The 12,668-nt window shown below is 39.9% G+C and overlaps 1 protein-coding gene across 1 annotated transcript in view; it reads right to left on the minus strand.

Moving 5' to 3' along the window:
- Positions 1–12,668, minus strand: part of LOC120525599 (junctophilin-4-like) — a 102,886-nt gene that overhangs the window by 18,991 nt on the left and 71,227 nt on the right. The window contains exon 5 of the mRNA XM_039748025.1: positions 7,697–8,097. Coding sequence (XP_039603959.1) covers positions 7,697–8,097 — 401 coding nt within the window. The remainder of the gene's footprint in view (positions 1–7,696; positions 8,098–12,668) is intronic.

A 12,668-nucleotide genomic window follows, 5' to 3' on the forward strand; every position in this document is an offset into this window, starting at 1 on the left:
AATAAATATTTTTTTTTTTTATAAAGATTCAGTACTTGTTCTTATTACTGGCTTGGGTGTGATGGTGACAGTCCCCTCTAGCAGGCTTTATTGGGACTATGTGCTTTGAAACTCTTAAGTCCTTGAGGCCCCTAGTTCATAACAGAAATCTGAAAGATAAATTAAATTTTAAAGACAACAACTGCACACGTGACAAAGCACCCTAACAGCACATCATACACAAAAAGACACTGGAAGTGATGTTGTAGATGGAATTGGTGCTGTACACCCATTAACCAGAAGTAAGAATTATTTTTCGATTCTTTAATTGTATGAACTATTTTACACTTGTGTTTAAAATTAATGGAATACTTGCAAACACATTTACATGTAAAACAGAAAACATGCAAATCTGTACAGCAAAAAAAAAAAAGAAAACAGGAAATGTGATTTTATGTTAGTGTATTAGTATCTAAAAGGTATGGGCAGATATGTGAACTGTGTGTAATAAGTAAGCCTACCTCTTTAAGAATATTACCAACAGTGATGTGAGTCTGACTGGTAATCGATGGTGGCTCCGATCCCCTGTGACTCTGCATTGGATTAAGTGGAATTGGCAGAGAGAGAGAAAGGGGATCAGAAAAGGCTGAGTCGTGTCCTGTGTTTGCCTGGTGCCATTAGTGACTGCAAAGAAAGCTTCACTTTTATTGGTTTAAACTGGAGAATTGCTATTGAATCCATTTGAGCAGCAGGGTGTCAACAAGTATTTTGACAGATAAGAGGTGCAACTGTGTGCACAATTAATCATTAATATATTTGTTATTTGTGAAATATGTTTGTGTCTGAAAAGAATACAATATACTCACCAAAACCATCAGAATATTTAGTTATACCTTCATGTGGATTATGTGACACAAGTAATTTCAAATTTTTTTCTTGGCGTCATGGACAGCATGCCTGGGCTGTCTTCCCTGCCACTATGGTTCCCAGTTCATTACCTAGCTGGGAGACCAAGAGAGTGAAAGGGCAGGAGACTTCCTGCCTTTACCATGAAATTGGCAGGAGGAGCAAACAATTTGTGGAGTGTGTCAGCATCCCGGCAGGGGCGGATAAAGGACCCTTACCTGGCCGTGAGGATAACATCATTGAGCAACCAGTGAGAACATCATACCTTATATGACAGCATCCCTGGGCCTTGGTACCCAAATGGACACCCACATGGTATGCTGGGAATTGCAGTGCTGTGCAGTCGACCCATTGGGTTCCATAGATGCCACCAGGGGGTGCTGTGGGGATTTATGCTTCCTACTTTCAGGTAGTTCCACTCGGAAGTACTTGTCACGGGATATGCCCTAGCACTTCAAGTACTATTGGGTCTTGAATAAAAGGAGTCGCTCTGCCTCACCCAGGTGAGTTGGAGTTGGGTGGAAAAACAACAAAGCTCCCCAGAGACATGTGGGCAAGAAGAAAAAGGAAGATTAAAAGGATCGGGATTGTGCTTGTCTAAAGGTTATTACATTATACTAAAAAGAAGTCTTTGTTAAGATAAGTTATTATAATAAACTTTTGATTTGAACCTGGTACTTGTGTCAGTGCAGTTGTTTCTGGGGTTTGCAATGCTGCAACGACTCCTAGTGGTCACAGGGGACATTTTGAAATTGTTTGTTCTGTTTGTTCAGTGGTGGTCCCCATAGATGCCTATTGTATCAGGAATTTTGTTACCTTTGTTCTTTATAAAAACATGAGAATAACATTTTTTTGAACATTACTAGAAAAAGTGCAGGATAAGCAACACAAAAAAAATATATATCATTTTTGGGTGGTCTATTCCTTTAACTGTGTTTATATGGTCAGAATAGATTTGCAAAAATCATTCACCAAGAAAATGCCATTTAATAATCAGAACACTAAGACAAGACCAGAGTCGAAGTAAAGGAGCGAGAATCTAAACCTGAACACTGAACTTTGCACAAGCACTAGTTCACTGATTGAATCTGCATCTGAAACAAAGCCAGTGACGCAACTGCATCATAATTTATCAGCTCGTATCAGGAGAGCAGGCCATGGCAACCAGGCAACATCTCATAGCAACTCATTGCCTTCTTGCTGCGGCTTTTAACGTGAAGATGTGATGCAGTTAGAAATACAGCAAACTTTTTAGAGCAAAGAAATAAAATTCAAATTAATATATGAAATTAAAGTTTGAAAATTGAACTTTGGAAATCTAAATTCTTGTAAACCAAAAAACAAATTCAGAGAACAAAAAACATTTTAAACACAAGACTGGTTTCCCAATTTGGAACACTGTTATGTTCATATTTGACTAGAATAGAAATACAATTAAACTGGATTTTATTTTAAGTGCAGCAGAATATGCAGACATTTTCTTTTCTTTCAAATATTCATCAGAAACACACAAGGATTTGTTAAGCCAAGTGCAAAAAGATCTCTCAAAAAAACCTAACTCTGACCAGAATTGAATGTCAGAATGAAACAACACTTTAAAGCCAGATATTTTTTCCTAGCAATTACTGTAATTCTCTTGACACTACGTATGCTCTAAGACTCTAAAGGGGCTCCATGGTAGGAGTTCTTAAAGATTGGTTACTTGCCACTGTCTTTTAAAGAGCAGTTATGCCATTCTCATGCACCATGCAGGTGCACTCCGTGGTGCCAGGCAATATGTGGCTTCACCACTATAAAATGGCAGTGGCCATTGAAAAATATGGAAAAAATATAAAAAAAAAAGTGAAACAAGTAAAAATAAAATAACAATCATAATTCAAAATAAAATGGGCAATATACATTTATTAACATAGCCATGAAATAAATAAAATTAGTTTGGCAATTGAAAACCTGATAAATAAATAATACATTTTTTTTTCTCTTGCAAATATGGATTGACATCATATAAAAGGTAATCAATGTTGCAACTATTGTTCTTCCAAATGACCCCCTCCTACTGCTTGAAGTGTAAATTGTGGATAACTGTGAGGACAGCCGCAGGTGATACTGATCACCTACAGAGAAGTTGAGGAAATTCTGAAATTTATTTTTATCCAAAAATGCTAGTATAGTTCAGCCATTGTTTGTTTGTTAGAGAAAAATGCCCCAGATTCACCCTGGATTCAAGATGAGATTTCCCGTTTTCATGGGGAAACAAATATCTACTTATGTGTCCTGAACCCCTACAATAAAAACACAACCTCAAGCTGTCGTCAACATTCTTCTAAACAACAAACACACAGGGATTTCATGTGTTTCTTCAACTGCAAAAGCTTTTTGTTATTCTAGCCATGGTGTGTTGTTTTTTTGTGTTTCCTTTCCATAATATTTGTACTTACAGCATCATCCAAAAATTCTCCTGTGCCATGACTGGCCATCTCATTCTTCAGTTCATGAAATAAATCATTAATGAAATACAGTTCCGAGATCAGTCCTTCATTATCCATAGCAACCCAATTTAAAATTGCCTGTATAACTAACAGTGGTATTGATTGTGTTAAATGCAGAGGCAGTGTTGTGTTGTGGCCAAAGTATTGGATTAAAATTACAAGGTTGCCAGAGTGCCCTTGAGAAACTCACTTAACTTTACACATATTTGTAGAAAATATATACTAACAATTGAAGTCTATTCTGACTTTGTAACTTACACTGGATAAAGGAAATAGACAATTTTCAACAACAACAAAAAAAATTATACTGCGTAGAAAAAAAAATACTGCAAGCTTGCATTTACTGATGCATAAAATTAAGATTATATTCAGGATAGCTTGCTTTTACCAAAGCAGCACCTCACAATACAAAGTTTAACAGTGCCAGTATTGGTCACCTCTAAACTATTCATTGTGATCTCTTACGTTTCATAGCTCTGTCCCCCAGAGAAGTGATCAGTTACCAATGCAACATGGTGGGGAGTGGGGGAACTCACTAGTCCTCCCACAACGTTTTTCTATCAAAACTGGCATAGTTTTATATCACCTACGCTTAACGCACCTAACAAAGAGACACAAGGTGTGCAACAGATCAGTAGTACAGCATCTGGAGGTCACCAATCTAAACAAAGCAACCTTTTCTACATGTACAAGTATTATAGCACTGCAGATTTAAATAATAGTGCATGGTTTTGGATTTCAGTGATACACCTTTTAAATATCATTCCCCTATTAGATCTCACACCTTGATTTTAAAAATCACTCTTTACTTCCATGAAAGGCATTCTCTTTAGGCCCTTGACATTTAAGGGAGGCAGTGAATCTCTATTAGGAAGTCTAGTTAAAAAAGTAGCAATCTCAAATAAAAATGGGAACAGCTATGAAAGAAGAAGAAAAAGAAGACCTGTGTTTTGGTGACTATGGCGTGGGACTTTAAACCACAAAGCTAACAGTTCAAAACAATGATGTCAGCCAGCTATAAAACAACTTTATAAATGGAGCAAATATTTCCTTTAATTTGTCTTTGCACTCAAGACCATCATTCTTACAGGGTATTGTATATAACTATATTAAATGCTACAGTGGGTGGATCAGCGGGCCCCTACATTTCAGACAGGTAGGTGTTGTGGTCCCCGGCCGGGGCTGGAGCCCGGCCGGGACGCCCAGGAGGACGTGAGGAGGGCTTGTGCCTCCTCCAGACCGCGAGGGGGCGTCCGTCCTGGTTCTATTGGGAGCCACGGGTCGAGGGCATGGAAGCCCTACCCTGTAGGGGCCCGTGGTTACCGCCAGGCGGCGCCCCGATGCCGGTTCATCCCGTGTGGCCCTCGGCCGGGGATGGAGCCCGGCCGGGACGCCTTAGAGGACCGGAGGAGGGCGTATGCCTCCTCTAGACCGAGTGGGGCGTCCGTCCTGGTTAGACAGGGGGCCTCGGGTACAGGGCTTGGAAGCCCAGCCCTGTAGGGACCCGTGGCCACCGCCAGGCGGCGCCCCAGTGCCTGTTTATTCCGGGAGCCCGGCACTTCCGCCACACCAGGAAGTGCCGGGGAAGACGACCGGGGACGGGCGACACGGACGGCTTCACAGGGGTGTGGCCACCTTTAAGTGCGGGGCACTTCCGCCACCATCCGGCTCCCCATAAAAGGGGCCGCCTCCCTCCAGTCAGCGGTGGAAGTCGGGAGGCAGAAAGACTGAACTGGAGAGAGAGGACGGGAGGCGGCCAGGAAGGCACAAGGACTGTGGGCCCTGGACTTTGGGGAAATCGGTGCAGAGGCACTGGGGTCGTGTGAGTGTGCACTGGACTTTCATATTATATATATTGTAAATAAACAGTGTGTGGGTTGAAAATATGTTGTCCATCTGTGTGTGTCCGGGCCAGCGTTCACAGTGTGTTATGGAACAAACGACGAACTCAATAAAGCTGTGATGTAAGAAATGGCAGGAACAACATACATCATGTCAGGTCAAAACGCGAAATGCTACTGGGGTAGTATGCCCTACACTCAAATTATAAAAAGAGAGAAACATTTGTGACAGCACGTAACTACATGACAGTCTTCTGGCCCTTTAAATGGACACAGGGGATTAGAGTTGTAGGAATTCCTTGCGCTACCAGAGGACTCTCTTGAAGGACAACTGCAGGGATTCCAAAAGTCAACCCTGACCCTACAAATGACTGCAAAAGTTTGCCACTGAAGTAGCTTTAGAATGCCCGCACGGGAATAAAGCCACCACTTAGTCATGACTTAACTGAGCTTACAATTGGGAGATGGGTTGGACAAGGGATCAGCGAGGGAAGAAAGAGATGCAAGAGGATCAGAAAAAGGGACAAGGGAAGTGACAAACACAGATCCTTTGTGTGCTACTGAGGTGGGTTGTGAACCAACCACCCTGACAAACAGACAAGTAAGGCCCAAGAGGGTTTGATTCATTCTGTTATTTAAAATAAATGATAACTGTGAATACTCTGGTGTTCATGCCAGGAATGTAGGGACAGTTTGAGCGCATCTGTATTATTTACCATGCATTATACGTGTGTTTGTTTTACTGAGGACAAATTAGAATAATAAATCCATTGTCCTTGTGACCTACGGGAATAAAGCAACTAAACTAAACCGAACTACTGCTAGATTCCTGACGATTTAGTAACGAAAAGGATCCAGCCAATTCTTATATTATTTCGCTTGTGTTAGTCCGTACTCTATATAAGCAATGGTTGCCACAACTACTATATCCCTCCACAACAATAGTGAGGAATCCGTGTTCCTGGCAGAGTTTTGGTCTTAGGCTTATCTTTAAGTCTTCAATTCTTTAATGTGACCAATTATCGACTGCGGTATTTGATTGTTTATTCGGTGTATACTTTGTTACTGACCGAAACTGCATTATGACACTACCATTTTACATCTTCTCTTTCCTTCACTTCAAGGTAAGCCTCCCAATAAAATGAAAAGGCACATACAGCCTAGCTGTGGCCAACAGAAACGGTCTCTCTGGCCTACATACTAACACCAACGCACAGAAACAGAAACGTGTACATCACGCCAGACCAACAAGCACAAGCAAGATGCCTTACAACAACAAAGACAATGTATGACAAACCACAGAGTGACATTATCCAAAGATCAGCGGCAGCAAGTCTTGCACCTAGACAGTGAACAAAAAACCAATTACTGTACACACACAACCTTTCTGACGAGCAGCAGCAAACTGCCAGACAACAAGTAACATAACAACGGAAAAACTACATTCCATAATACTGATAATTCAAAACAAGATATTCTCTTTATATTATGGCGTAAGCAATTCCCTGTTCGTTTAGCATATTATATGACTATCACCAAGTCACAACGACAAATGTTTAATAAAATGTTGGAGTTTATTTGCTAGGCCCTGTTTTTACCCATGGCCAGTTGTGCACTACATTTTCCAGATTTACATTGAAACCTGGTTAAATGTACAAGTACTTGCAGGTTACACACAGGGGAATATTTTCACTGACTAACGTATATGCAACAAATTGTGTTTTCCAACGATTATTACAGACGTCGGTACATTACCTGATGGCCACACTTCACACATACTGACTTACGTGTGCCCTGCATTTCTCTTCTTATCCAATATGTTCTGTTAACCTGTTCATGTTACACTCTGTACTTTAAATATTCATGCTGTTGTGACTATAATAACATCCCATACTACTCATGTGACTATACTAATATCGAGTCCTCTCACAAGTTACTACTTATCAAAATAATCTCCTTTCTTACTGTAACATGTGATGTTCTTCTCTCACTCATCATCATTTCATTAACACTTTTATTCTTGCGAAATTTTTGCAAACACAATTTGCTAGTAATATATTATGCTGCTGAATTCAAATAAATACATGTGTCCACTAGGAGCTTCAACGCCCAGTGTTCTGCTTTTCTCAAAGCTTTATTGCAACTGTGTTTATAAAATCATTCAGCTTTGAGGCAACTAGCTTTCTAGAATATTCCCAATATGTTTTTATCAAGAAGTTCCCTTGTTCTCAGTATTCACATCTAAACTCACATCTCCTATTCAGAATACTGCACTGGTCATTCCTTACATTTTGGAGATTAGTTTTCTGCCTTTACTTCATCAAACTCACATGCTAAGTTAACCATTCGAACAATGACTACTATATATTTACAACTTATTGCTTTAACCATATAGTGCAAAATTAATGAACCTTAAGCTATTCTGTGAAAATATCTTAAACAATGCTAGGATTGATTGATAGACTCTTCTCTGAAACATACCCCACATTCTCGAAATGACTCGGCCGGCTGCATCTCCTTTTCAAAAGGATAATCTTTTTCTTCCCATATCTCTTTTTCACTTTCTAGGAGGAAAGGGGCTTCAAGATAACTGCTGTCTTGGAGCCTCCTTTCATTGTCACACATCCTCTCACGCAATACAGAGTTTTCTTCTTGTGTTTGATGCCACTGATCACTCCATGCTGTTCCACTGTCATTCCATGTCTGACTGTGAGGCTGAGAAGCACTGCCATCAACAGAGAAGTCTGTCGTACAATGTATAGTGTCTCCATTTTCACATGGGTTTCTTGCAGGAGAACCCAGCTGGGAAGACTCAGGAGTAGCTATGGACTGAGGATCAGTTGCTGGTAACACTGTGGTACAGTATGAATTTTCATCCCAATCTGCCAAACAAGAAAAAAGATAACAAGGAAAGAATTAAAAAAGAGGCACTCTCTTTACCATTTCTATTCTAATTTTTCAGAAATAACCTAATGTAAACTCATCCCTTTTTTAGTATTTTTTCACACCTGGCTTTTAGTCGCACATAACACTGAGAATACTTTTCAGGCTGTCACAATATTAACAAAAGCAATTTAATGTTAAAGCAGTTTTTCCACAGAAAACCATTATTATAAGTAAGAAATAGTGGTGTTTAACAATGAGCAGAGGAGGACCTGCTGCTCTGTCACAGCAGAGATTAAAGAAAAATTCAGCTCTTAATTTGTTTCACTATTGCTTTTCCACATCCACTACTCTATACGTATACATTGAATGGAGCGCAGTCCCACTTGGACTAGGATGTAATGCAGAAATTTCAGTTATTTAGTCCTGAGGATCAAAGATTTGAATTCAAAAATTGTCCTTTTTTTTTATTGGATCGCTAAAAATCAATCTTTATAATAAAGCAGAACATCAAAAGCATATGAAAAGATTTAATTTACAATGAAAGTTGTTGTTTTTTTTCATTTTGGCTAGATGAACTAGTTGATGAAACATTTGCATAAATCTTGTTTTCATTCATTCGTATACTGTAAACAGTCATTTCATAAATAATCTCATAATAAATTAAAAATGTGACTTTATTAAAATGTCACCAAAGGAAGTGGATTACAAAATGGACGGGTGGATTTAATTTTAAATATTTATCAACTGCCAGGTGTTTACCAGTGGAATTTATAAAGTTATGTTTTAGTAGTCATTTTTAAATTAAACTCTTATGGACTGAAGCCTTTAAAGTGTTATTTAAAGATATGAATAAGTTTGTTAATCCGTTGCTATTGTATTGGTGGACGATCCAGAAATGTTAATCACTAATAGAAAAGAATTCTCAATTTAGGTTGAGCTTTTTCCTGCAAATACGCCGGGAACTTGTATACAAGGCCTTGGGGGTGAGGCAACCATCTCTGCACTCAGGAAAGTGTGTATCTAAGTTAGAGATTCAGAAGCAAATAACAAAGTCAGAGATGTAAAAGTCAACAGCAGTACAGCAAATGGGAAAGAAAGAAAAATATGCTGCCATTAACACTGAAGAGGTGGTATCGCTAAGTGAAATAGGCCATAACATAAACTGTAACATTCTATCAAGCTGTTGGCCTTCCAAACAGTATTCTTCGGGTTCAAATTTATTATTAGCCTATCAACTATACTATACAGGATCCATCAGTTTTATTGTTAAAATGGAGAATGACTAGGCCAGAGGATTTAAAAATAGGAAATAAAGGTATTCCTTTAGAGGATAAGGCAACAGGAAGAAACAGAGAAGGGTCTCTATTCTAAAAACAAACATCAAAAATCTTAGTGTCTAAATACAAACAACAAGCCATTTGTGCTGGAAGTGTAATGTCAAACATAATCAGTCTGTTATCTCTTCCTTATCTAATCTAACATGATTGTGAGGTTTATTGAAGTATGAGATATAAGCTTAAAGTCGTGAACTGATCAAGTTGGTACCTTTAATAGTGACATAGCAATGATATTGTGAATCTTGGCATTACCAAGTCATGTAATAGCAACCAACATTGATGAAAATCTTAAGAAAAATGGCATAGCATGTGAAGACAAAATCTACAAAATAGCAGTTGTAAAGGACAGCACACAAGGCCTATCATCCCAGCCAGAATTCGTCCCATTGCCTTAACCGGCCAGGAAGACTAATCAGGGAGGCTCAGTTTCAAAGCTATATGTTCCCCCAACCCACTAGATGGCAGCATCCCCTGGCTTCAGGGCCCATTCAAATACCCACAGGGAAAGTGAGGAACTGCAGTACAGTGGAGCAGCCCTGTTGGAGTCAGTGGATGCCACTAGAGGGTGCTGCAGGGCGATACGCTCCCTACTTTATGGGACTTCCAATTTACCTCAGGTTATGCCCTGGCACTGGAAGTACTCCTAGGTCAAGATAAAAGGAGCTGCTCGACCTCGACCAGGCAAGATGAAGTCTGTTGTGGAGGACAGACAAAGCTCTCCTCTGAGGTGTGGAGGTGAAGAAAAAAGAGAAAAAAGAAGAATTGTGGTTTGTTTTATACCACTTTTGAAATCTTTCTGTAAGGTGGTATTATTATTAATAAACTTTTTATTTATATTGAGACTTGTGTCTGTGAGGTTGTGTGTGGGGTTTGGGGTGCTGCAACACCCCGTCGTGGTCACTTGACATAGGAACATTAAAAAATTCAACATAAATAAAAATAATAACATCAGTAGCAAAAATAATAACATTAAATAATTCTGAAACATTCCAAATGTGTTCATTACTATTATAATAGGCTGATTGTTCAGCATGGTGGTTGAGAGTGGCCCTTTGATGCCTAATAAACCATTTGTGTAGCCACAGACCCTGATATTCTTAAAGCAACACGTAGCACAAGTAAGCTAGTAAAAAAGGCAGGGTTAGCATCAAACAACACTTAAACGTAAATCGGCTGAGTCAGAATTTCTTAGATAACCTTACAACAACCTAGTATATAAACAACTTCTTTGTCGTTGATTTTCATTGTTTTATAATCAGAAACCCAATAAAATAAAACTGGCAGCAATACTGTAGAACAGCGTTTCCAGATCTTTCAAGAATTGAGAGGCCTTCTTGAGGTTTTAGTCTGTCATACTTTAGTTAAAGCCTCACCCCGCTTCATGACTTAATGTTCTTTTTGTTTATTCTCTTGTTTTGTTAATTATTTTTCCCTGCCCTTCTTTAAGATCAAGCTAAAGTGGATAGGATGAGGGTGGTATTCTAATTATTGTTAAGTCCTCAAGTATACTACAAATTATGCCAGGCACCTGAGGCTTCATTGAGGTAGTGACAAAATAAATCTGTCACTGCCATGGTTCTCCTCTTAAAGATAAAATCCTGTTTTGTTGTTAATGTTAGAAAACCAGCACACAGGTATTTTTAATTTTGCATTTTCAAATCTGGTTTTTGATATTTCAGATTGGTGTTTCAGGACCAGTTTCACTGAAAATTCTATGCTTTTTTTATTAAATAAGTTAGTTTTCAATTAATTGTTTCATCTTTATTTCATTTAGTGCTGTTCATTTGTTTCTTTGTTTTGTACTATAGCTTTCCCTTTTTTCTCTTTAGGTTTGGTTAAAACAGTGTTCTAAATAAAAATATTTAAACTTTCCAAAACCATCAAATTGTTTAATTTTAGGGGTAGACCTGCTAGCATTTAAATGAAAATTCGCTGGACGACTGGCTTAGGCATTTTTTTTTCCAACACCCTATGATGCTTTGCCAGGCCAGCGCAACATCCCAGAGCAGTACCAGCCAATGTTTGATGGGACAGCTCCCCAAGTATGTAACGCTAGTCCCTTTCATCACAGACCCAGCGTCTGTGGAGGCCAGCCCTCAGCTGCAGAACAAAGAGCAGAGGCTCGCACACAGTGGCAGCTGTTGTGTATCTCTTCCCATTCAACATCCTCCCATAGCCCTTCTGTTGGCGTATAGCTCCAGTCCTCCAACACCCAGCTGCTTGAAGCCCCTCCTGCCAGGCCAACCCCAAATCCAGCATCTAGATGGGCACCTGGCAAAGTTTTTGGCATGGCAGCTCCTGCACTATAAGCCAGCTGGTAAGTTACATTATGGCAGATCCCCAGCCACCATTACTTTGAAATTGTGTCACTGGACTGGTACTCATAAAAAGGAATGAGCCCTGGATCATCATCAGTCCTGTAAGAGATTTAAAGGAATCTAATTCACCACTTCAAACATAATTATTGATTTTAAATAGAAGCAGGGCAGCACAGTGGCACACTGGGTAGTGCTGCTGCCTCACATTTAAGAGACCTGGGTTTGCTTCCCGGATTCTCCCTGCATGGAGTTTGCATGTTCTCCCTGTGTCTGTGTGGGTTTTGTCCGGGTACTCCGCTTTCCTCCCACACTCCAAAGACATGCAGGTTAGGTGCATTGGCGATTCTAAATTGTCCCTAGTGTGTGCTTGGTGTGTGGGGGGGTGTGTGTGTGCGCACCCTGCGGTGGGCTGGTGCCCTGCCCAGAGTTTGTTTCCTGCCTTGCGCCCTGAGTTGGCTGGGATTGGCTCCAGCAGACCCCCGTGACCCTGTAGTTAGGATATAGCGGGTTGAATAATGGATGGATGGATAAACAGAAGCAAATAATATTCCCTATGATCAAGTCAAACTTAAACCAAAATTCAAGGCCCACCCAAGAGAGAGAGATCGGAGCCAACAACCAAAGCAAACCTTTAAAAGCAGCAAGGAAAGAAGAGTATCCTCTTCCTCTTTATAGAAGCTTATTCTAAAATGTCATTGACTAGATCCTGCTATATTTTTAAAAAGTTTTAACAGATCCTCTAAGTGAGAATTTGAGGGAGTCACGTCCCTGCTGTTCCCTGCCTGGAGTTTGCATGTTTTCCTGGTGGGTTTCCACAATGTGCTCCAGTTTCCCTCCAAAGTGTGTGCTTGTATTCCCCTTGCAATGAGCTGATGCCCTGTTCAGGGATTGTTTCTGCCTCACGCCCGATGC

The sequence above is a fragment of the Polypterus senegalus genome, chromosome 1, assembly GCF_016835505.1.
Source record: "Polypterus senegalus isolate Bchr_013 chromosome 1, ASM1683550v1, whole genome shotgun sequence".
Lineage (NCBI taxonomy): Eukaryota > Metazoa > Chordata > Cladistia > Polypteriformes > Polypteridae > Polypterus > Polypterus senegalus.